The sequence below is a fragment of the Trachurus japonicus genome, chromosome 14 (genome assembly GCF_045865225.1).
Source record: "Trachurus japonicus isolate A0001 chromosome 14, Traja_1.0".
Taxonomy (NCBI): domain Eukaryota; kingdom Metazoa; phylum Chordata; class Actinopteri; order Carangiformes; family Carangidae; genus Trachurus; species Trachurus japonicus.
The window spans coordinates 11466204-11493472 of record NC_140920.1 but is presented as its reverse complement, the minus strand read 5'-3'; the positions used below and the strand labels follow the sequence as shown (position 1 = coordinate 11493472).

The window sequence follows — 27269 nt, the reverse complement described above, 5'->3', positions numbered from 1 at the left end:
TTTTCTATCTTGATAGATTTTCTATTAAAATAAAGTCAATAATGACATTTTTAGTGTTAGTTGTGTTGTGAAAAGTATCTAAATACATGTTGGTACCAGTATAGAGTTAAAAAAGAGGGAGAAGCGAGCACTAAATTTTAGGAGGTTCACGGCTACAGCACAAACAAAAGGGGAGGAAAGGCAGCACACTCACGATCCCTTTGACAAATTTTATTACAGGACAGGTAGGGCAAGCACAGACGTTTCGACCGCTGTCTTTTTCAATGTTGAAAAAGGCTTCGGTCGAAACGTCTGGATGAGAGTCAGGATGAAATGGATGAGAGATGAAAGTGTTGACCTCACTAGAGCGGAGATACAGGGTCCAACAACAACAACACAGGACTCGACAACAAAGCAGTAGGCAAAGGGCAAAGTGAAACGGAAAGAACACAGGTGGAGAAGAGGACAATGTGAAACTCCAGCTGCTGAAGTTGATGAACAAGATGAGAAAGCCTCAGACAACCGGAGAAGCCGGACGTCGTACATGGATTGTGTGCAACAGCTCGGCGCTTATGAAATGCTACAGCAAAGAAGAGAAACACAACAACAAGCCAGTCAGTAAAAAAACAACTGCCAAAGAAACTGAGCAACTTTTGGGCTATACTCATATGCACATGTGGTTAGAAGAGATGATTAATGCATGGGTTTATTGGGAGATGAAGACAAAGCACCCCACAGATAGAGGTTATCCTGAAAGAGAATCAGTGTCAGCAGTTTACAGAAACCAATCTGGAGACATCACATCATGATGTGTCTGATGACTCGAAGAAAGAACCTCAGGGCATGATTAAAAAACACTGCCGCGACATATTTTTTGTATAAACCCCTCGACAATGTCATGTAGTCAATAAAATTATGGTGCATTTCAAGGGAAAATCTCATCTACGTGTCTATATTTCAGCAAAACCTCACATCCAAGTGATAGACGAAGTGGTTTTCTATATAATATTGATGTTTTTCAAGGCGCAGAAAATTCAGACAAAGAGAAACAGAAAACTATTTTACTTCAGTTTGACTGGTGAAACAAGGAAAGAGGAATCCACCACATAGACACAGTGCAAACGAAAGACTGCAGTACGATGGATGAAAAAGATTTTTTTTTTCTTTTTTTTAAAGGAAAAGGGTCATGGGATTTTAGAGTAAACCAGGTCAACAATATCACTGTAAGATGTGACAACAAAGCTGTGAACCTGCTTTCTTCTTTCTAAACCAGTGGGAAATGTGAAACACTGGGATCTAAAATCCAAAAACACATAATGGTCCCCAGACCAGCCACTGTTGATACATAGAGGTGTTTACTGTGCTGTCTGCACTCAACACTGGAGTTCAGCCTCACATCCGGAGACTGGGTACATGTACATTTGCTGGAACACTGTCACAGTGTATGAAACCTCAACAGGAGGAACTGGAGCCCTGAATGAAGCCCATGACCCTGCAAGTGTTTCAGGTTTCTGCCGGCACCTCCGTCACAAGAATGAAAGGGCAGAATCAAGTGTGGCAGGTCACGGCCGTCTCCAGAAGTGGACACAGCTCCCTGTGAAAGGCCAGCGTTCCTGTATGTACTTGATCATGAGGAAATGTTGGGTCTCTGTAAACACGATGTCTTTCTCTAGACTCTTGAACGTCCTCCGATAACGTCGCTTTATATTTGGCCTTATGTAAATAAAATTGACTTGACTAGTGTGCCTCCTGATGTGAGAAACGATGGCACTGAGCAGTGCCCAACATGGCAAACCTGACAGAGATGCAAGCACTGCACAGACAATCACTTCTCACATGTCCACTAAGGAAAATGTTGAGTCCATCTCTGGACCTAACAAGGAGAGAAACTGTCTTAACGACGACCACAAGCCGCGTAGAAAAGGGATGCAAAGCCCTGCGGTTAAAGGCCGAACTCTAGTCTTCCCCTCTCGTGCGCCTCCTGATGTGAGAAAGGATGGCACCGACCACCGCCTAACATGGCAAACCTGACAGAGATGCAAGCACTGCACAGGCAATCACTTCTCAAAAGGTCTACTGTGAGAAATGTAAAGTTTCTGCCAGAGCGAGGACAGAGACAAGGCAAAATGAAAAGTTTCTTCAGACAGTAGAATGAATATTTGTTTTTGTCTCTTAAGTAAACATTTCTCTGGTCGTATATCGTCATAAATTCCTGAACAATTAGAGATGACTCAAACATTTCTTTCATATTGTCAAAAGGACCAATAATAACCTATAATTGAAAATACTAGATGTTTCTTTAGTCCTTTCGCAAAGGTATTCCAGACTGTGTGTGTTGTGGATAATGGAAATTTTTGTCCAAACAGTCAGATGGTGTCTGAGACCGACATTATGCTAACCATTCTGTCTTTGGATTTAAACATCAAGTCCAGCCATCTGCCAAAAACACATGAATGCATCTTGTTTTATCTGAAATGTTTCAGATAAAAGGCAAAGGAACCCATATGGTTTCATGTCAGAAACTTAAATTGTCAGTGTGTTGACAGAGACAGAGGCCAATTACTGGTCAAGTATTGTTTCAGAAATCAACCGGACAGAAGAAGCTGTTTTGCATTTCGCTGCATGTTGAGAGGAACTTGAATTATTAACAGTAGCTATAGCTTTTCCCTCCAGTGAACTTAGGCTTAACAGGGTGCAGTGTTAATTAAAAGGCAGTATACCACATACACTGCAGTGTTTGAAATCTAATCAACTGAGCCGACTTCACCTCTCCCTTAAAAAAAAAATCACTAGCAGACCCTCAAGCTGAGTGTGAGAGGAAACGGAGGAATCCCAGGGTATTTATTTGTTCTCCAGTCAACAGAGAGGCTGCATGAAAAATGACTACACAGTACAAGACAAAAGAAGAAAAAAGGTAGTGTCCTAATTGATTATATTACGCTTATCTTTATCCACATACTAGTTCTCTTAAGGGAAGCGTGGTGATAATAAAAGTTACATGAATGTCCAATTTTCCAAACATAAACTCAGGACAATTTTACTACCTTGTCTGTTCAGCCGGCAGCAACATTTATTCCTGTCATATTATCATAAGGGTCCAACACGAGCGAGAAAAGATTTATTATGCTGTTTTTTTGGGGCAGTTGGCACTTAAGCTCGTCGACCAAGGACAAAAGATGACGGAGCTGACATAAAAGAAAAAAAAATGGGTGCGTGTGTGTGTCATTGGCTGCTCTGGTGTCGGGTGCAGTGCGGTGATTAGCCATGGGGGCGATGACGTGTGTCTTTTATGGATTACTCTTGTTAAATGATTCACAGCTGTATACATTGGCAAGATAATGTGTTCACAGTACAGGCCCGGTATTCATCATGGCTAATTCACTTAGGCCACTTGTGTTAAAACACATTTCTCTATAATGCATTGATTGTTGTATTGAAACCGTGCAGTAGGAAGCCATTGTTTCTTGTTCATAAAGAAGACAGCAGATTGGGAGCCAACAGTGCTGCTGTTAGACTTGTGATAGCACCTCCTTCCTTCACAGCTTGTGTTGTACCTGTTGATCTTTCACCCTCACCTACCACCAGTGGAGGCGCGATGTCTTTCCAGGAGTGATTACTCTGTTGCCTGGAAGCTTTTGACTGTATCCCAGGTGTGGGAAAGCTAATATGCCAGTTAATCCATGGTTTATGGTTCACTGGGCCCATTCCTGGATTTTCTGTGCCTCATTAATCCAGTTCTGGTACCTGTTACTTTCAGATGTGGCATTTCTATCCATTTGCTCACTCATGCCCTTCAAAAACTGAACTCAATGGTGAAAGATTTCTGCTTTTCTTAACGAATGAAATTAATATCTTGGTCGACCAAAACAAGGAGTTTAAAAACATGACCTTTAGGTTTAGAGGTTTTCTGTCATTTTTCAGTATTTTTGGGATATTTGGATGTCACATTAGCAAAACAACACATGCTTATAACCTTCTTTTTCTTCCCAACAAATATCTTTTATTGTCATAAATTTACAGGTGACATTTTTAAAAGGGACGATGAGAAGTTTCGGAAAGCGAAGTGTTTTCACACTACATTTCTCATGAGCCTCTTGGACCGACGCAAGACGGACAAAAGCAAAAACATTTGCCAAGAATGTTTTCATTAATCAAGAATGAAAGTTGGAGGTTCGAAGGCGATCAGATAACGTCGTAGTTCCAACCATAAACAATGCCAACTAGTGATACCGCGGCATTATTCCCACGACCGTCCGGGAATCCGAAACTAGGAAATGTTGGGCGAGTTGACCACTAAATAATATCAAAATAACTAAAGACAAAACGATATACTGTATTTATCGAAAATAGACCTATTAAGTGGGTAACGTAGATTCATCCACATTAATATGAGAGTCTTTTATAACCAAAAGCAAACTCCTCGGCGTCTCTTTAAAGTCGTATTGAAGCTTATGTTTCCATTGTAACGGTCCCTTCCTTTGGTCTTCTGCTGCAGATGTGTTGCTGTGTGTGGAAGGTCATCTGAACGTCCTCTGTGTCACGCTGTGGTTGGCGTGCTGCTGTGACTGACACAGGTCACCACTGAGAGGCTTTTACTGCAGAGGCTATTCTGACAACACTACACACTGAATGAGCGATGGAAGATTTTATGTAAACCAGTGAGTGTTTACTACGAAAAAGAAAGTGCACATTTACCTGCTTATTTATTAATTGAGAAAACCACTTCATCCTGATACGTGACACTATGCCTGTGAGTAATATGCACCGGCTCAATAGGAGGGAGTAAATTTACACCTGCTTATTGGCTGAAAAAGGGAGACATTTCTGCTGGAGTCAGCATAAAAAAAAAGAAAGGAGAGAAATCAAGTTGAAAGGAGGATAGCGATCAGGGATGAGAGGAGGGAACATGTGTCACCGAGACGGAAAACGATGAAGGGATAACACCGCTTGTCAAGGATGCCAGTAATGAGAAAGAGGAGGTTCAGTGTTTTCAGCTTTTTGTGCCACAAAAGGACAGAGTGCTGTGACATACGCTCCCCAGCCAGATGGGGATACATATGTTGGCTGTAAAAACCTGTATGTGCCCTTTACCTGTGGCTTCACGACCACTAAATCAAGGCAATTTAAACCGTGTAAAAAGAAGCACAACGGCACTCTCGGGTTAAGAATTACATGGAGTGTGTCATTGGCCTGTGCAGCCAGGATTTATGTGCAGACCTGTTACAATAAACTCAGTACAGTCCTATAAGATATATTAGATTCTGTTTGCCCCCTCCCGCAGCTGTAATAACTCTGTATTCCTGGAAAATTGTAATGAGATTTTGAATTGGGAAGGGGGGGATGTCAGCTCCAACATCATCAGCTCTTGAGTTGTTTTTAATCTAGCCTTCCTGGGGCTCTATGGGAAATTATTTACCATATGAACTCGTCTATGAGTCCTGCCACCCTTCATGAAAAATAACAGCATCTTTTTAAGAAGTCAGCTTTTACAGCTCTCCATATCGCGGCGTTCTCTGAAGCGTGCTTACAGTTATAAATGATCTCTTCATTGCTGCTGATGCTGGTGATTGCACCTTTGTACAGTAAACCCTGTAGATAGCAGCAGCTTTGCGTGCGACACCGACGGCCGTGGCTTTCTTCTAGAAACACCTCAGAAAGTAGGCTGATGTCACAAAACGTTGCTATCACACATTTCAGATCATATCTTTGCGAGATAATTTCCTGCTGCTGCAGGGAGGGTGTTGTTCTATCCAGCACAATTCATTTGATGCTGTTTTGTTTTTTTTAAACATCTGTTTCCTTCTTAAAAATGTATGTCCTTTGTCACCATCACATGATTTCTTAAAATGGATCTGTTACTCAACATGAAATATGGAAATATCTAAGAATTAATTATAGTAACACCTTGATCTTGATTTAGATCTCCCTGTTGAGTCAAGTCTGTATATTAAACTATGCAAACACTGAAATAATTGTTTAAAATGTTGGGATGGGGAGTCTGAACTTAGCTGACATGGCTCTCATTATTTCTGAAATAACATTTCTCCCGTTTTCCTGCTTTATATGGACCTTAAAGCCTTTGAGATGACAGGTGAGGCTCCTGTTTGCAGTCTGAGCAGTCAGTGCACAGACATTCCTCTGGCCTCCCTCTGACCTTGGTTGTCATGGCAGTGAATTAAAGCTAGTTAAAGATCAAGGACAACAAGAGAGGCGAAAACTGTTAAAATCCAAGATCAAGTAAGGCAGAGGCTTTTACAGCGATGGACTGGGGAATTGAGACCGTGTGTGTGGGAGGAGTAGACAGGATGTGTGTGTGCTGAATGAAAAGAGGATGGACCAGACCAGTGTTGTTCAACTAAAGATGGAAGAATATGCAGTAAATGATGCTGTACGTTTAAAAACAGCTTGACATTTGAGTAGATTCATCTCACTTGTGGGACTTCTCAGTGGATGACAGAAATGTCATATGCACAGACACACACACACGTACAGACACACACACACGTACGCATAAACACACATTTCAATAACTTCACCAAACAAAACTTCTATGCGAAGCTGAGGCTGCAAAGCAATTATTGAGTCAACTTCCAGGAAGATAGCATCTTTTGCTCCTTAACATCATCAAGTACAGGGTAAAGCACAGCAGTGTTAGACGATTTGTTGGTGGCAGCAGCTGGAAATTTACATTTTCCAATTGATTTTATTTTCCTCCGCTTGTTCCACTGTCTGAGCAGACTGTGCTGCACGTTAAACACCGTCTCTGACTTTTGGCTGCCAGTGGTGATCAATGGCCCAGGCCCCCAAGTGGCTTCCACCTCTTGTTCTGACTGGAAGTGTTAAACATATGCAGGGGAGGAAGTGCCGGCCGTGGCCGTTACTCCTGCTGACCAACTATTGAAAACCTTTTCCCCAGTTGAAACAGCTTCAGCTTTGCTTTGAACACTAAAGCCGATGCAAATCTCTTGGCAACATCCGAAATTTGTAAGTTTGTTCTCGAGTCAATGCAGTGGATAGAAGCAGTCAGCACTCTTAAGTGTTGCTCCCAGCAGACACATGCTAACTTGGCATCTAGTGCAAACACGCATTACTGTAGGAAGTGTGTCCAGTGGAGGTGGTTCAGGCATTTTCTAAAAATGTCCCCCAGGTGCCTGACTTAGGAAGCGTGCCAGGCCCGGCCAACTGGGGGGAAAAACCCGGGGGGCCGACCCAGAACATGCTGGAGAGATTCCAGCCCAGCTGGCAGGGGATTGCCTGGGGATCCCACAGGAGAAGCTGGAGGAAGGTAGAGGAGAAAAACGTATTGATGGTGGAGTGAGAAATGTACAGCTCCAGCTCTAGCTCCAGTGGATATCGTGTACACTGTATGCTACAGCTTAGTGATGTCATATCAAACAAAACTAGCTGTTTTAAAGATGCTTAATTAATGGGATGATTCTGAGTCAATGTTGTTATGTCACATAAACAGTTTTTAAATTTAAATAATTCATTAAAGTGATGATTGATAATGTTGTTCACATACAGTGACATAGATTTGTTTTTATTTGAAGGAACAATGCCAAGATTTACTTTTTGTTTTTTTAGAAATTAACAAGTGCACCTTCAAGTAGGCTATAGGCCTTTTCGTTTTCTTTGTCTCTTCAGACTCCAAGGAAGCTGCTGTATTGTGGAAATGCATTTAAATGATATTTTCTATTTTATTTTATGTAAATAAAAAGTTATCATATTTACCTGACTATTTTTGTTAAAAAATGAAAAAGCTATGTGTGGCAACATGGAAAATTGAGGATGTGATGCATCGAAATGGCATTGTATAATCAAAACGAACCGAATCGTAGACTGGTGAGTCATAATCGAATTGACTCGTGAGGCCAGTGCTAGCATGCTAATGGTTAGCAGGTGTCTAAAATGACAGGTCATGCTGAAACATGCCTAATTTTCATGCCATGCACCCGAACGTCAATGAAATATTCATATGAAAATCAAAAATAAGGAAACCACATGGCGGCACAAGAGAATAAGTCAGGGGGAGCTAAAATCACAGCATTTGGTACCATGAATGTTTTGAGAGTCCATCCTGGTTGTAGAGATATAGCTCTACAACGGCTAAAATTAACTTCTTTTGTTTTTATCGAGATATCACAGTCCTCAGTGGTTAAGGCATGTTGAAACCCACTCTATATACTTTTTAAATTTTAAAGTGCTTTCACATTTCATTCTACTTTCCACAAATTCAAGTTTTCAGGGCAACTCCCCTCAAATTCTTAAAGCAAAGTGGATGAAAGAGGAAACGAGAGAAATTTTGTCCTAGTTGAGCGACTGTAGACGAGGCTCTTGTCCCTGGAGTCAGCCTAAGCTATTGTATGTTAGCAGATACGAGATTCCCCGGCTCCCACACGCTCCCACCCTTTCTCTCCTGTACATATTATCTTCCCAACACAGGCAAGTGGAAGACAGAAGAAAGACGCAAACAAAGAGAAAATCAGTCATATTGTAAAGGCTTTCAGTGATACAAGGCACCCTTTGGTAACAGACAATATACCGCATAATGCGCTGCTGCATAACATTATCAATATACTGTGGGTAGACTTTGGGAGGATGTGAGTGGGAGGATCTGGCAGGGAAGATTAGTTGTGTTGTAAAGGTTAACTCATGCATGAATTCAAGCTAGGAATGTACTATTTACTAATCAAGAACATGCTAATTAGACTCCCTCTCCCATCGATGCCTTCTCCACCCATTGTGGGATTTAGTTAACAGGAAGACGGAATTAAATATTTGTTGCCACATATATAATAAATAAACCAGCTCCCCCATAAATGCAGTCAGGAAAAAGTCATCAGCTTCCAATATATCTTCTCCACAAAGCTCAGCACAGCCTCACTAATCCCCTCCATTCGATTTCAGTCGCCCCCAGCACTCGGCAACAAGATAGTTCAGTGAGTGCGTCTGGGCACTTTAGTGGTGGATGGATATCAGGATTCTTATCAGTCATCCGCGGCACACCCATCACTCCAGATGGGGTGACGCACACTTGGAGAGAGATGGGGGAATTGGGTGAGGGTGTTCACGCATTTCCTAAGGTGCTCACTTTGAGTTGAAGACGTATGAGCAGCAGCAGCAGCCAATTCTTTTTTCTTTCTTTTTTTTATAGATTAAAAGTTTGTTGGGACGGGAGTGAATCACAGAGTCTGTTTGTTTCTTCTCTCTCTTCTTTTTCACATTTCAACAGCGAGGCTCCAGACTGCCTCTCAATGGCACCGTCTCAACATTTGAGACAGTGCAAGTACATTTTTCTAGCCTGGCTCTCGCCAGACCCTTGTAGTTCCGCAAAGCTCCACCAGAGGCGCTACGCTCAGCTTCACACAAGGGTCTGGACTCGAGGCCAATGCAAACTTCTTCCCGGAGCAAAAAATAATGAACCAATCAGGATCGCCGGGCGGGACTTTCTGAGGTGTGACGTAGCGCTGAAGCGACTGTTTGAGTCAAACAACAATGGCGGCTCGCAGTGAGTGGCTGAAGTAGCACGTCATTCAAGATAACGGACAAGTGGTTTATCCAATCACATACAAGATTTTTTTACAAGGCCCCGCCTTCTGAAATGAATCGCCTATGGAGCAGTCCCAGACCCTTGTGTGGAGCTCAGCGTAGCTTTGCGGAACTACAAGGGTCTGGCGAGAGCCAGGCTAACATTTTTCATCTTGCAACCAGTAAATTTGCTGGGGTTTTTTTGTTTTTTTTTAATAGGAGACATATTATGCCCCCTCCACAAATTAAAATAGCTCCCAGGTGTCTTAAAGACATACATGCTTTGGTCAAAATACCCCAAGGATCAAACATCACAGCTCTCATCCTCTCAAAACAGCCCTGTTCAGAACAGCTGGTTTCAGTGCCTGTCCCTTTAAATGCAAATGAACCACTGCTTGCCCCACCCCTTCTACCGGCCCCAGGTAGGGGTGGTATTATGCAAATTCGAAACCTAGTTACATCACTGGAAGACAACTGAGGGAACAGCTCATAAAACCACGTGGATTTCAACCTAGGGAGCTGGCACATTACAGGTTTTTTTTGTCAATTCTCACATTTTGGGGGCCAGAAGTTAAGAGAAACACCCAAATATATGTTAAAGAGCCTTATTTCCATAATATGTCCCCTTTAACATTGATGAAACAAGGAAGAGGCGACTCAAAGAATCAGGAATCTGTCATTACAGGTGTCAGGCCAATGTGTGTGAGGATCATGAATGAAAAGGAAATATGAATATTTGCTTTGCAAGTAGATTTACAGTGTGCACCCCTAAATCTTCTTCTTGCGCTACTAAAATTTGAAGTTAGAGGCCACTGTGCTCCTAGTAAAAAAATAAATGTTAGTCTGGAGCCCTTGACAATATTCACCTATAACACTGTCAGACTCAAGGTGGATGGAGCAGAGCCAGAGATACACATTCCTCTTTCTTGTCCAAATCTGGCACCTTCATTACCCAGAATGCAACTCAAAAAAGCAACTGTTCAGTTCAGAGTTTCAGGATGTGCTGGTAGTGACTAATGTCGTCTTAAGCCACATGCGTCATGCAGAGATAAGGAGGAGGAGGAGGAGGAGGAGACGAAGGTCTGGTGAGTTCACTTCTTTCTAACTCCAAACTCTTCAAGTCTGTCGTCCTCAGACTCTGTGACATCTTTGTGGGCTTTAATAAGATCGCCTGCTGCTCCCTCTGGAGCCACAAAAGACTTTATACAACCTGTCCCACATATGTAGTAGTAACACCCAACACCTATAAACACACACCCAGATTAAAATCAATGCATTTCACTTTAACAAACAGCCTCTGCTTCAAGTACCACTGAAACACAAAACACAGTCCCAGCTTCTCGTAATGGCAATTACTATATCCTTTTTCCAGGGTGTAAACAGTTGAATCGCTGTGTTCATGTTACAAAATGAAGTCTGCCAGAAACGGGAGCTCGCATCGCATGCATTGGATTGGTCAAAGCAGCGCATTGCCAGATGTCTCGCTGTGTTTCAGAGTTGAGGCAGGTTCAACTTTGTCCCCAGATAATCCTGTATATTCCTGCCAGAGCCCTCCTCACTGGCTCCCCCCTCGTTATGTATCTGAACTGGCTTCATCCAGACGCATGAGGGGGCTGAGTGTTTTCACACACAGCGCAGCATGGCCTCTGTTTGTTTAGGTGTGTGTGTGTGTTGGGGGGTCAAAGCTAATTTGATGCTCCCACCTCCTGCTAAAAAAGTGCAGCTTCGGCGGCAACGTCACCACAAACTTTTCAAGAATCCGACCTTTTTGACTTCTATCAAATGAAGCAGCCTAAGCCCATTAGCTTAATGTGATCCCTCACTGTCTAATATCCCATCCCACCATCCTCCTTTAAATGGAAATACATCACATTAAGGAACTAATGCCATTTCATGGGACCTTTAAGTCGACTGTAGCTACACTGTGCAGGTGACGGAGGAGAACAGTCACCAGCTAAAACCTCCGTTTGTCACTCAGGTCTTAATTGGTCAAGTTTTCCGGCGCTGACCTCTCCTCTGCCCCCCTCAGCGCTCTTTTCTTCAGCTCTGCCGTATGTTCACAGAGGATTTACTCAAACCTCTTCAAATATTCCACATCCAGGAGCCGCGGGATAAAACTACTGACCTCGCAAGTCAAACCAGTCACTGAATGAAACACACATTTGCGCACAACAGCACGCTTGAATTGTTACTTGGTCAATTATTCCTCCTCACTCAAGTCTATTTGCCGTCACTCTGTCAGCTCATGAAGCCCCTTCATCTCATAAACTGCTACGCCAGCAGCTCTCATCACCGCTCGCCTTTCCAGCTTCCCCGCTCGCTCGCTCCACCTTCCTCGGCGTGAGGCGGGCACCCGCGTGCGCCCCTGCATGCGAGACCCACCACCACACACCGCTACATCTCCTTCCCCCGGCCGAGCCAGCAATCCCTCACCTGTCAGGCTGGTTCAGCACGTTAACCTTGGACAAGAGCCAGCCCACTCACTCATTACTTGCCCGTTCCACTAACTCAGCCTGCTCAGCCCACACACATTTGTTCCCCACCAGCCCACGAAGTCTTTTCCCACTTGTTCTTACGCCAACAGTCACAACCCTGTACACATCCTGCACAGCAGAGTCTGGCCACTTCAAGGTCCGCAGAAACATCCATGAAAATCAGTGAAAATCATCACAAAACATCCTAAAAAGTGACTATACATATACAAACCAGTACGCAATAATAAACTGTACATTTCTGCACTTTTGAGCTGAATATGTTTTGCAATCATTGCTCTGTCTCTCATCTTTGAGAGAGGAAAGAGAGGGAGTACCTACACTTCATTTCAGCTGAAGAGCGTTGTAAATCCGGTGCCTTTAAGAAATGGGACTAAGCAATAATTAATTGAAGAGATGACTTCTACAGAACGTGGCCAATTAAGAAAGTTTTTTTTTTTTCCTTTTCCAAGTGTGGCGTGTCTCTTCTTCAGAAAGAATTCAACCCCAGAAAAGTTCAAAGTCTGTTTGCACACAGGAAAAAGTTGTTTAATTGACCATATGCTCCAGGACACATAATCCCACTTTTATCCCCTGCGCTGCTGCTATCATATCAAATGTGAACATACTGCTGTGTTTACTGCAACGCTGCCTTACACTGTACTGCATCTGATAATAACCACACTAAAATATAACCTTTTGACACCAAACTTAAAGCTTTTTATGCAATAATGATGCCCCAAAACTTGTACTTCAGAGAACGGGTGTAAATATTTACAACTGTGCCAACAAAAAAACAAAAACCTCTTCTATCTGTATCCCAGGCCAACCAGCCTTAGACCTAATGGAGCAGTGAGTAGTACACAGTGTTGAGCTGAGGTGCTGGTGGATGCTGCAGTGGGTTTCCTGTCACAAATAGTGAAGCATGGGTTGTCAGTTTAGCTGCTGTGAGACGTCAAACTTTGGTCAGTTTCTCTGACAGTGTGGACTTGATGCGAGTAAACCAGTAAAAAATAAATAGTATAAAGGTTGGAGAAAAAACCCAGAGAAGTTTGCTTTCTCCCCGTAGCGTGAATATTTTTGAGGTATATTTGTTGCCAGCAGAGCTGATGATGTGTCAGTGTGACAAGCAGACTAGACACTGAGGAGTTGACAGATTAGTCCAACAGATCCTGGATTTGTCTGAGCCTCAGAAGTCAGTGGCACCAGCCTACAGTACTGACCACATCTCCTGTGTTGACTTCACAAGTCAAATAAATATAAAACTGTGCAGCCAATTATCTCCCATTTCAAATCAGTGCTCACATATTGTCAAATTGCAGGTCCTTTACGCCCACACAGGTGTTTCCAGCAATTATATTCAAACACCTGCTCAATTTGAATTTGAATAAAAACTCTTCTGCAGACATTTTCTCTCATCATGTCAGAAAAAGAGAAGCCACAATGATGACATTATTCTTTAATCATACGAGATTCCAGACTGCAACCAAATGGTCATTACATCCTTTTTTTTTTTTTTTTAAACTTAGCAAGTATTTTTAGTGTGGCTTGCAAATTTGTGTGTGTGTGTGAGACAACATCACATGATCTACATTGCTGGAGCAGAAGGTGACAGTAATGCACCAATAAGCCGGATGCCAACAAGACAAACGGTTTATCTACACTTGGTGTGTTTTGCCGTCTTGCATCTTGCAACGTCAACAATGGCAAAACAGACCATTGACGTTGTTCCTCCTGTGCTGGGATAATAATTGTGTCATTTTGTGTGATTTAAGGTGTGCACCTGAATGTTCTGTCCATGCTCCTAAAATGTTCAGTAAAAGGCTCCACTGCTATGAGTAAAACAGTCTGGAGCCCTGATCATACATTATGGCCTAGTCTCATTATCAGTAATAGTCTCAGTGAGGCCGCAGTGAGTCACCATGTGCAAAACCAAGACCTAGGAGCTGAATCACCTAAACCCGCCAGCAGTGAAAACTATCAGTCACGTACAGAAAATGTAGTAAGTTATCTTTGTCATTTTATTTTTAAACTAACAAAAAATAAAGAAAAACTTGAGTTTATTATATTTTACTGATCTGAGCTCTGGGGGCTTATCATCACAGCTTTCTGTGCTTGTCTCACACAATAACTGGTTAATACGTGCCACTCATCTCATGATCAAATACTCCAAATTCACTTTCAACCATGGAGCTTCAAACTTCACAGGGACCGTGCAGGATAATGCAATCAGACAGCTTGACAGTTATTAAGAATGAACATGATCTATATGCTAAACTCATGACCAATATTAATATTTTACAAATGCAGGAAGATGAATTTAGCATACAACGAAACGAGAGTATAGTGGTGGGCTTTGTGTGGCATTGGGCTCATCTTTACATCCTCTCTGTTTACACCTTTTCTGTTTATTACTCTCCCTGTGGCAAAATCCAGACAAACGTTTGACAAAGTCAGTTGTTGACGCAGTTTGTTCTCTTCTGATGTGTTTTCTTTACGTGCAACTAGTCCAGGATTATCATAATGACTGCTCTGCCTTTCCTTATTTTCTTGTCTTGCATTGTATGCCTCTATTGAGACTGAATAATGAAGGGAACTGATGAAGTAAGACAAGTGGGCGGCATGATTATACAACCTATGTGTTTAAATAGAAGTGATTTCAAATTCAAAAGAAGGGAATGTCCCATTTCTTTGTCCCCCATCAGTGAATTTTAACAGCTGGCTGATCCTGGAAGAGGTTAGCCTGTGTGTGTGTGTGTCTGTGTGTGTGTGTGCAAGTCAGAGAGTGCTTCGGTAAAACACGCAGATGCGACACAGCACACAAGCACTGTGTTTATGTGAAGTCGATATAATAGTGTGGAGCAGCCGTTAGAATGGTTTCTCGAGGACTAAAGGTTCCTCATTAATTTTTGAATCTCCACTGGTGCTGGCTGAGGGGCCACAGAGGGGTTTTTGTTTGATATATGATTCATGTTAAGTGAGATATTACCTATTGCAGTTAAACTAGTCCCAGGCATTTCCCCGAGCTTTTTGTGTTCTGAGTTTCCAGAGCGTCTGAGCTGCTCAGACATGCCCGCCTGTCACTTTTTGATAAGAAAACCTGATTGAAAAGCTAAGAATGAGCATGTCTTTCAAATTTTTCTGACATTGTTACATTAACATATTTTTGGCAGAGCTTAATTATACAGTCAGGTACCTATTTGACAACCTGAATATATCAAACTGTGCCCTATTCAATGGGGGGCAAATCGTGAGCCGAGTTGTGAAAGAGCTCAGACTCAGAGGAGATAATGAACCTCAAACATATGACATCATCAGGATAATCATTAGTATGGTCTTTTTAATGGCCCTGCTTGATTTGACAACACGGTGAGTCACCTCTGAAACAGGCAAGTTTCATACTATGACAAACACTCTTCAGACTCATCTGCTGTCAAAAAATGTCGATTTACTCATTTTTATTTAATGTTTCTAGCCAGTTGCCTGCTTTTAATGTGAAGATGCTGCAGCAGGAGCCTGTTCTGTTCTCACCAACACAGTGTCAGAGGAGCAAATAGGAAACACGGTCACTTAATCAATTTCATACATTTGCACACAGTAATGCTGTGTTATATTGATGCATCATTTCCTGTCAATCCCACATGCATGAGAGTTTGAATCCAATGTGACAGTGACAAAGGAAAACTGAATGTGACTATTACAGAGAAAAGGGCGACTGTAAAAGCATGAAAAATGTGCTGGATTTATGAAAATCTTGAGAATTTTATCTCTAACTCATCAACATAAAAAAGCTCTGTATACAAATATGGGCATATTTGAGGATATGAAGATAAACATGTGGCATTTTTAATGAATGTCAACCCTTCAGCATTTCTTGACACCACAACAAAATGTAATCTGACTAATTTGGGCAGCAGAACATCTTAAGTTTCTGGCACTAATTCTGCATTAAATACTTCATAATTAGTCTTCCCTGGAGGAAAAAGGCACTTTTTTCTTTCTTTCTTTCTTTGGGTCTCACGAATCCTCATGTCCTAGTTTATTATGCTGTAGACCACAGGAAACATTACCATATAGAGGCAGTGATCTCTGAGCCCTGATGTTTAATTGATATTTATTTATAGCGTTTATATGCCCACATAATAGCCACTTAGCTCGGCTGAAACCATTCGCCCAAGTGTCTGCATGCTGTGCTGAACTCAGAACCACCCCAAACTCATAATAAGCACAATTGCATACATTGGAAGTAGTGACCTTCACCTAGAGAGTGTTTTAATGGATGTGGTTGTAGAGGAGATAGACTCATATGTTGAGTTGTTATTATAGGAGAGATTAAGCTACAGAAAGCTCTTCTAAGAGGCTGAGCAAAGAGAGATTTGCTGCTGAGAGCGCAGGCTTCCCTGTAAAGCAGCGTTCAGGGGAAATTTTAAGTTCCTCTTCAAACCTTAAATTTGTTAAAGCTTCGTCTTCACCGACCAGTAAAGCAGTGCATCTGTGATAGCGCATCAGGACATGGAGTGGTTGTTGATGGGGATTACGTGGATATTATAGGTCAGTTCCCTGGGAGATTTTAGTTTAATTAAGGATGGTACTCATTAACTCATCACCGTTCCACCTTCACTATAGTGGCCTTTTCATCTCTTCACAATATTGTTCTGCAGGGGATTGTGGGCCATGTAAATTAATAACCAGTGGCTGATAGCATATGATGAATTCTCTAACAAAACGCTGAAGAGTATTTCCGATTTGGGAAGGAATTCATTATCATAAATTGTAAAATCTGGAGGTTTCAGCCTGTGAAGACGAATATAACAAAACATATACAGCCAGACGGCTATTATCCAAATATTGATTAAAACCCAAGGCTGATCACTGACATCAGATTTTCACTGTGAGAGAAATGTTAGAGGCAGAGAAACCAAAACGAATTGCACATCAGAAACATTAGACATTTAAATGTATATGAAATATATAATGTATTAAAAATTGTTATTGTTTTAAATGAACTTCACCTCGGATCATGGTCCAAACGCAGAGAGGGATTCATTCCTATATAATTTATTTATTCTGAAAGCTGCAGTCAGTGTTTTCATTAATAAATAATTAAAGATGAAGTGTCAAAACACATGAAACAGCTTCAACCAAACAGCAGGCTTTCACACCACTCCACACTGAAGGCACGCCAGTCCCAGCGCTTCAGCTATGGATCAATAAATCAATGTTTTCATTACATTTTATGTGTTTTCTGTCTATTGAACCCATTTTCCTCTTCCTCCCATTTCTTCCTACAGGGCAGTAGTTGGGCACAGAGAGCCGCTGCCTGATGACAGTAAAGACAATATCACTATTTTCACCCGAATCCTCGACAGGCTGCTGGATGGATATGACAACAGGCTACGTCCTGGGCTCGGAGGTAAGCAACTTGGATGAATCAAATACGGAGACAGGTTTCAGACTGCTCGCTGATTCACTGTTGTAAGACACAGAAAACTGAAAATTCACAAGTTTTTTCGAGGGTAATTTGACAAGAGTGCAGTGCACCGGTGCTCTGGAAAACAACAGGAGGCGAGTTATTGTAGTTGGTTCCTCTTATCAAGATGGTCAGCGATCGCCATTGCAGTAGTAGCAGCAGCTGTGACACACGACTCATGGAGGCAATTAAGGTACTTGAGGACTCATTCATCTCAGAGCCATAACTCAATTGAGTCTGAACACACAGACATGATACAGATATTCTTAGATTCACAGTGATTCGCAGGCACATCACTATGTCCAATATCCATTTCAAATAGAAGACACTCCTTCAATCATAGCTTTATCACTGTCAGTAATATGATAAAATATACACAATTATCCAGTAGACTGAAAAAACAAAGCATTAATCACTGACTCCATAGCAACACTACACTTTTGGTTAATGTTTCTCAGTATTGTGACTTTGATTATCAACTAAATAGGCAATGGGAGCAAAAAAACACTTTAAAGAGACCCCGAGGAGTTTGCTTTTGGTTATAAAAGAGTCTCATATTAATGTGGATGACTATACATTATTTGTTAATGGGTCCATTTTCAATAAATATATTGTTTTGTCTTTATAGTTATCTTGATATTATTATTTAGTGGTGGACTCGCTCAGCATTTCCTAGTTTCGGTTTCCCGGCGGGTCAGGGGAGTAACACGCCGGATCGCTAGTTCGTTTATGGTCGGAACTATGACGGTATCTAATCGTCTTCAAACCTCCGACTTTCATTCTGATTAATTAAAACATTCTTGGCAAATGCTTTCGCTTTCGTCTGTCCAAGAATTTCACCGTGCACGCGGAGGCTCATGGGAAATGTAGTGTGAAAACACTTTGCTTTCCAGAACTCCTCATAGTCCCTTTAATGTAAACATTCATCATATTACTCCATAAATATTATATAAGTGTGGGGGAGAATGGGGCACTGTTTAGCTCAATGGGTTGGGCAGGCGCCCCATAAACTGAGGCTATCACTGCAGCCGGCCCTGGTTCGAATCCCCTGGTGTGCCTTTTGCTGTACGTCTCTCTCTGCCTCTCTGTTTCCTGTCTATCTCTACTGTCCTGTCAATTAAAGGGAAAAAAGCCCCAAAAAATACTTATTAAAAAAAAAAAGTGTGGGGGAGAGGACAGATCTGTCAGACGATGAAACTGCTGGCAGATTTGAGGGGAGGTGTTTATTCCAGAGACATGAATGAGTTTGGCTCATTACTGTAATGTAGTGTCACTGTCCTGGTGTTTGCTCTTTGTTAAGGCTTCATGGCCCCAATCCATCACACACTCATTTGCTCATTAGTTGTTTCTACTTCCAGTGGATATTTAGAGGCATGGTAACTCATACAGGCGACACACATCAAAACCAAGCTCACACTCCAAGTCAGGTCATGTTGCACAGCACTGTTATGGAAATCTGCCTTCCCTTGGGTGGAGGTCTTTGTTCAATCATGCCCAAATGGCAAATAAGCACACATTTCAGTGGAAATCCCTCTAATTGATGCCATTTCATCCAAATATTCCTCCCTCAAGGACAGCAAAACGCATAACAGCGAGCCCACATGCTCAAGCAGGCTTTGCCATTTCTCAGCCAGCCAGCTGGAATTGTCATTTCTGCTCTAGTGCTCGCTCCTAAAGCCACGAGCGAGGCTACAAGGCTGCAGCGCCACCAGGCCGGATGACCTGGACTCTGGGGCTGCACCCGGACCGAAGAGCCAGGCACAAGATGTTAATGTCACACTCTGCCTCTGTACAGACATTCCCATCTCCAAGGGCAACGAAATGGTGAGGCCTGCCCTGCACCAGTCGTAGCTCCCAGTCATGATGATGGTTTTTTCAAGTGCCGCACTGATTGTGTGGCGCAGTGAAAGCAAACAGGCTTTCCTCCTGATAATAGCAGCGCAGTGGGTTGTTTTGTGTTGCAGATGGCTCAAATGTTGTTCATAAAAACACATTATATTGGTTATAAATAGGCTGATTTTAATTTCTCATGCGAATAGCTCTAAGTGTACAATAAACCCTCCATGGTCCAACCGTCCACCTGCAAAGAGACAACAGCAGTCTCAGCGCGGCCAGCCTGCTCAGTCAAAGTCAAGGGCTTCTGTCTGCACTCTGCAGAGGAACCAGACTACCAATCTTCCTCCTGTTGGCCACCCCCGTGCCCCACCACCCACAGTCCTGCAGAAAAAAAACAGCCATGTGGGACCGTCTCACACAAGCAGACAGAAACAGCATTTAATTTCATTTTCAGCAGCATCTATTAGCTCTGCCCTATGCTCTAGTGCGTTGTCGTAAACAGAAAGGGGGCAACTCATTCTGCTCCCTCGTCTATGCCTGCCATGCAAACTGCTGACTCGGTGTTGTGATAATCACATATTTGTGAGTGCTATTTGTGTCACTGAAATGATTAATGTGGAAGTGGATCTCCTCTCTCAGGGGAGCCCTTTTGCTTGAGGACCGGAGGCTTTCACCTGTGGGTGGTCGCTTAGATCTGGGACACAGTTAGAGCCAAGGATCTATTCACTTTTGGAGAAAAGCCTCATCACTCTCTCGTTGTTGCGCCCATGGGAGCAGCTATTTGTCTCGCCAGTGGCCCAAAAGCCTACTTTACACATTTGTGCCAGAGGAGTTGATTCAGCCCACATTGAAGGGGGCACATTTTGATCTGTCATGACTTTCATATCATGCCCTCCTTCATGCTGCATTAAGATCCTCTCTGAAGTATTTGGAAACAGTCACTCCACGTCTTTAAAACATGCGGCTTCCCTAACGTTCTGTATAATGATCAATTTGAACGTTGTCGTGGTGTCAAAAATCATCTATAAACCATTAAGACAGAACAAAAGCAATTAAGGGGCTCATAATAAAACGTAATGTGCAATGATACATGTAATTATAATTAACAGGAATATACAAAACAAAAAAGCTTCCTAACAGTCATGCTAGATTCATACTACAGCAGACTAAATCATGTCTGATGTGATTATAATGTGTGGATAGAATTGTGTAATGGTAACAATGCGTGCCCATTATTTGAATAAAAAATACACATACTTGCATCCTTAATGCTGCACTGCTGCATTTTATTCCAGAGCCAGTAGTCCCTCAGGGACAGTTTAATGCTTTTGGGGCAGCCAAACTCAAATTATTTTGGGTCAAAGGGGGTGTCTTCTCTCAGTCTCCACAGATACAGACTTTGGGTTTGGCCCAAAGCTGATTTTATGCTGTAGTGGACAAAACTAGCTTTAGCCAAACAAATGGTAATTTCACTGAACAAATGGTTTTCAAAAGCATCTGTGCATCCGTGAAGTTGCTCACAGCAACATTTTTGTCCCTGAATTGAGTTTGAAAAGCCTCTCCTGGGCCAAATGGTTGGGAGTGTTATAACCACTGCTGGACATCAATGCTCCACTCTACACTTTCAGAAATGTCTGATACTATTGGTCTAATGTTACGTTCTCAAAGCTGCAATCTGACAACAATGGCATTTAGTTTAGACTAAGTGATGCACAGACTCCCGAGAATCCAGGTATTAATCCAACCAGAAGGGCGCAGATCTTTTATTGAGTCTTTCTAAGTCTTCAGTTTTTCCTCAGTTTGAATTGATCCTCTAACCCTTGATTATGGCTGAATTTCTGTGTGAAGCTGCTTAGTTAAATGCCAACAGGCGAACTTCACCATCATGTACACAAACAATCAGCTTAACGAAGACGGAGCTGCGGCAAAGCTGTTCATATACAGACTTGACTGTGATGTGCTCTGTTCCTGTTCTTGTCTCTTTCCTCAGAGAGTGTGACAGAAGTGAGGACAAACATCTACGTGACGAGTTTTGGGCCTGTGTCGGATACAGACATGGTGAGTATTACTTTCTTCCCTCCTCGCTGTGATCAGCACGGTGAGTCATCTGATCTGTGCAGGTTATTAGTCTTCGCTCTGCTGCACTTATTATTGTTTAAGTTTGACTGAAGTACTTGAGGAACATTTGTCACCTTTGATTCTGTAACCTCGTGAAATATCTTTGCAGATTAGAGAGAATTTAATTTCAGACAGAATTGCACACATTTTAGAGTTAATAATCACAGCCACGTTCCTGGCACTTCTTCATTTGCAGGGTTTGTTCGGATGTTACAGCTTCGGCACAGCTTGTTCATACCAGAAATATATGTCTCTTTTATTGGATATTGGATTTTGTCATCCTATCAGAACTGCAGCACAGCAACACTGAAGTTAACATCTGTGCAGACTAGTGGTTCTCAAAGTAGAGTCTGGGGACACTTGAGGGTCCCCTGCAAAAAGGGGACAATTTATTACCAGTGTAATTCCACTTATTTCCAGTACATTATCATGGAGCGATTATTATGCATAGATGATTGAGAAAATAAAACAATTTCTACCATCATCTCAGGTGCAATAGAAGTAGTGGTTCTCCACTGAAGCACTAGGCAGGAGATGACTGAATAGTGTGATAACCAGCCAGCCCACCGCAGCAAACTGACTTCTTGCTTTTCACTTCTTGTTTCCACAGTCTGACAGATTACAGCTATTCTAAAACGATACTCTCTGCTGTACTCCACTTTCTGCATGAGGTGCTCCACCTGTATGCATTATACTGCCCCTCCACACTCCCTTCCTGCCTCCATTTTTCACCATTGTTGGTGCAAGTAATTAATTTTGGGGGGGTTATCTGGCTACTGGCACATTCTCCTCCACTTTTATGCATGCAACAATTTGACTTCAGATGGCAAAACCTGGTGTCTATTCACCACTGAGCTGGAAAAAATATATTTATATTTTAATCTGACAGTATTGTTACTCATTTGGCAATATCTTGATTGGAGGAATATGGACTTAATACAAATTTACTAGAGGTGGATCATCAAATCTAATCAAAAAATAATCATTACAAATATGCAGCTGCAGGCTTCAGCCATTAGTTTTTATTATTTTTTAATTAACCACTCAGAGCAGTCAAAGAAAAACAACTGTCGTAAGATTTTTTAAAAACCTAAAGTCAGCATCTACAGTACTTCAACCAAAAGCCATTTCAGAGAGTGCGGCTCCAAGTCAAGATGCTGTTTTTCTACACAGCCCGGCTCTGGAGCAATTTCATTACGAGCCCTGGATGACCTCCTTGAAACAGCAGATGCTAGAGACGGTTCGCGCTTTGTCTTGGGACCTTATACAGCGTTTGACATATTTGATCATGCAGCTTTAATTGACCGCCTTGAGCACTGGGTGGTTTCTATGGCTCAGCCCTGAGCAGGCTCGACAGTCTGGGTGACGTAGAGAGAGATTAGTGCTTTTTGGAGAACTGAGTTGAGGTTTTTTTTTTGTCTCACTGGGGAGCCTCTTCACATTGAGAGCATCAAATTCTCTGGAGCAGCCCATATTCAGGCTGTCAGACCAAACTTTACATAAGTTGGTGAGGATCTCATGAGGATCTTTGTGGATTTCTGTGAAGACTACTGCAGTGAATAATAAAGGGCAAAGGGCTTTGGAAAGAGCCCCTTTCATTACAATATATCAAGTATTTCAAGTAATACAACTATATTGTACCTTTTTTCCTCATTTAAATACAATATGTGCTTGTACTGTTTCTCAATGTGCATTTTCACACAATGATTAAGCGTTAGAGATCATTATAATTTATTCAATTCACCTTTGCATATTAACTGCTTAACAGCCACTGATCCAGCCTGCAAAAAGCCAGACTTTGTAACATTGGTCTTTTATGATTAGTCATTGTTTAGTTTCTGTAGTGGTAATGTAGGTTGTTCATCTGTTGGTATCGCTTGAGAGATTCAATGCAGAAACACAAATCCTTTAGGTTTAGCTTCAGCTTCAACCTCTCTGCCACTGCAGAGAGAGTACACTGACCACAGTATGTTCAACTTGCTTTGTGAGACAATGTTTGCTCTCTCACTTTATCACAATAGACAGTGCTTTATCTTTTTCAGCAGATATCACCTTTGGGGTCTCTCAGGGCTCAATTCTAGCCCCAATCTTTTATTCTCTTCACATGCTCCACTTGGCAACATCATGAATCAGTGGAAACGGCACAGAGCACAGTCAGTGGCACATGTTATGGGCTGCACAGGCCACAGAAACCCACTTGTGGTAATGTTTCGATGGCAGCCAGAGTTACTGGGTTCAGAGCAGAGCAGGTCTTTTCTGTTTCAAAGGCAAAACACCTGTTATCAACACACTCATACCGTCATCGTGTAATCAGTGTATGAACTCTGGTTGCCAATTCTTTGACTGGGTGGGAACATTGACCATTGTTACATTTCTGCATTTCCCGCCTGGTCAATTTTAGATTTGATGTCAGGATCACACCGGCGAAGATCATTCTGGCCTCAGGTTAAACTGCATTTTCCTTCTCTGCATGCACAAATTGCACATTAACACCTAATCTTTCAAGGCTGCTTAGGTCCTCAAATGATGACCATGTTATAATCTTTAGGAAGGAAGCATCAAACTATGAAACAGATGCTCCCTTAACCATATTGAAGCCAAGCAATTCATTCTCAGGACACTTTATTTTAATAAAACTAACAGCCAAACATTGAGGATTAACCTGAAAGCAGAGGAAGCTCAATTATCCGTCTCTTGTCTCTCTTACCTATTTTTATTCCTTTCACGAGAATCTTTATTGTTTTGCGAATAATTTGTCGGCTCACAGGTTACTTTGGAAACCACCAATTTAGTAAAACCTGCCGATCTGTGACTGGCTGTCTATAACAGTCCCCGTGTTGACACTGTCCAGTTCAGTTCAAGATTCTTTGTGTAATTCAGGTCAACTGTAATGACAATTCACTGCTCAGTTGTCTTACACATATAATTTTCTCCCACTCAATTCTACCTTCACAAAAGGTACTGTAGAATTTGCAGCACAGCTATTGTATGGGATTACAGATTAGCACCAGGAGCTTTGGGGCCCTTTAAATGGAGGAGGCAATGAGAGGACAAGACCAACGATTATACAGTATAATGAGCCAATGTGAATAGTAGGCTGCACAAAATAAGTAGGTCTTGACTCTGGACTTTAATAATGAACTGTCTGAATTGCTGAAGTTGGTGCCCATTTCCAAAAGGGCTTCTAAGAGCGAGTGGTTAGGAGTTTAGATAATAACGAGGACTGTTACATCCAGCGAGCCAGACCAGGTTTGTAGCCTACATGTAGTAAATGTGTGATGTGCTGAAGGACGAGTTATTTTCATTTTAAAGTTGATATGGGTTTTGAAGACACTCTGGAGTTCGGGTCCTCGGAACCAATGACTGCAAATCTTCAGTAGGTCAGGGTCGTGCGATCATGTTTTCTGGTTCATGAGTTTCCAGGCTACTGAGTTCAGAATGAGTCGGATGTGTTATTCGAGTGTGTGGAGTGGGACAGCCTCGGAGTATTGAGCCCTGCAGTAAACAGTTCTGGGAAACAAAAGCATGGAGCCGTTTTCTAGGTCAGTTAAAGGATAGGAAATGACTAATCCTGGAGGTATTTCAGAGGTGGAAAGAAGCTTTTTCAGAGACTTCCTTGATGTGTTCACCAAAGGATAGTTCTGTTTTGGAGACAATTCAAGAGAGTTTAGAAGATTAGTCTGGGGGTAGCTATCTAGTCATTGAAAAAAGATCAGTTGTAAACTGCCAACAACATGGAAATGAAAATGTTTTAACTATGCCTTTCTAGTTGCTTTCCCCTACACTCCTTAAACAAGTTCTGCACCTCTTTAATAATATGATCATAGCTTTGCTTTGTACTGTACCCAATACAGTGCCCTGCTGGTTGAGTATATGTGGGCTCAAACACTAAAGGGCAGAACACTGTTATTTTATATAAAAATGAAAGTTGATAAGTCAAAATCAGTGTCAACATTTGTTAAAGCTATGAAAAGACAGTAAGAAATTCATTTAACACATTTGTTTTAGGGTCAGCTGGTGGTGTTCACTTCATGAAATTGATTATTGATGAGCTATTTAATGTTTAGCATTACACAGGGCTAATGCCAGTGTCAATATTAGTTAGCTAAGGAAGGTTTGATGCCAACCACTATTATAGGGCCAACATTTCAGTTTGTCCAATAATTTTACTTTATTACAATGTATCCTGAGGGGGATGTCCCACTGGAAGCACAGGAGAAAAAAAGCAGGGGAACATATACAGTCAGTAGGTTACTACTGTCTGGGTGTCTGCAAAGTTTTGTTGTCAAATCATCATTAGGATTCATCCTTTGGGAACAATTACTGTCTGTGCCTGAACAGCACAGCAATCAAACCAATAGTTGGGACCAAAGTGCTGACTGACTGGCATTGCCATCCCAAAAGTCATTCTGTTAACGTGGCCAAGAATGTGGAGCATTAAATGCTTGGAGAGACGATTAAAATTGAAACCTTCCTAGACAGAGCACGCTCTATACCCTAGGCATCTCATAGTTTATGTTGCGTACATCCAGTGGTCCAATTACCCATCTCTGTAACATCAAGTGTCCCAGAAATGTCTGCTCCTCATTTACCCCGAGGGCCGGTCGTTGAGCCTTCACTTAGACCCCAATACGCCACATCTGCCTTTAGTGTCCCACTATCACAACAGGAGGGAAGCTAACTGCATAATCGGAGTGAAATTCAAATATTAGGCCAATAACAAGGCTAACATTGTTCAGAGTTGTGTCCGACCACGGCAGATTTCTGCAGTGTGTCACACGAAGACCCAGAATGTGGGTTGCTATAGTATCTTGATGCTGATCTCTGCTAAGTGGATGGGTGTGTTTCTCTACCTCCAGCTTCCCCTCTTCTCGCATCCTTTTGCCGATTTTTCCTCTGTCTTTTGTTACTGTCTCCCCCCCTTTCTCCCTCTCAGAAGGTCTGTGGAGTCGCATCTCATCCACATGTATGCAGTGTCACGGCACATTTACCTGTCTCATGGTTTGACAGGTCTGTTCTGATGAAATGGGAAGCGATTTTAGGCTGTCACAGGTACTGTGCTGCAGCTTGCTCTGACAAAGATGTCAGTGATGGCCTGATCTCAGTGGAGGTTGCACATTCTCTGGGGGTAAACATTTCTGGAATATCTGAGGTTTTCACCAGACAGTTTTCACTGCATAAAATTCAGGAAACACAAACCTAGGAATGCCAGAGCCAGTTCAAGGTCTTCTGAACAGAACAGATGGAGGTTTGTGTGGCTAAAATTTCAAGGTGAACTCCTGGATTCAGCATCAATCACATTGTCCTTGTTCAAAGACATGCAAACCCAATTAAGCCCCCCTTTTCATGAGAACACACAGAATTTTAAATGTGTCTTCCCGGCACCTTTCCCACGAAAAAACTATACTTTTAAAATAGGGCTTGATTTTTTTTTTTTTTTAACTCGCCATGCAGGTCATCATGTTCTCTAGTGTCACAGTATGAATCATGTGCAGGGCGGGAACAGCTTAAAAGCAGAGCAGGCACAGACTTTTTGCACCCAAACACCCTATATTTTTGTGAAAACAGCAGCCACAGGTTACAGGACTTGTGAAGATTTCAGTTTCTTGCAATCATGCTAGAATTGAGTAGAGGGAGGGGCCCACCCACATTTATTTCCTGACCTGGAACAACCTGTTGTGCACCTCTTTCAGCATGATGATTGTCAAGTGGATGACGCAACTGTAATAACACCCAACATAACAAATTTAGCTGTACAAAAAAAAAAAAAGGATCTTTTCACCTCTGCAGCCACATGTTTGAGTGATACACCAAAAAAAAATCAAAATGGAACTTTAAAGCTGTTTTGCATAAAGTCGTATCTGCCA

General features: G+C 42.1%; 1 protein-coding gene across 1 annotated transcript in view; it reads left to right on the top strand.

Moving 5' to 3' along the window:
• The window catches only part of gabra3 (gamma-aminobutyric acid type A receptor subunit alpha3), an 84440-nt gene that overhangs the window by 32202 nt on the left and 24969 nt on the right, over positions 1 to 27269 (top strand). Inside the window, exons 3-4 of the mRNA XM_085797510.1 lie at positions 17270 to 17391; positions 21275 to 21342. Of these exons, the coding sequence (XP_085653636.1) occupies positions 17270 to 17391; positions 21275 to 21342 (190 nt within the window). The remainder of the gene's footprint in view (positions 1 to 17269; positions 17392 to 21274; positions 21343 to 27269) is intronic.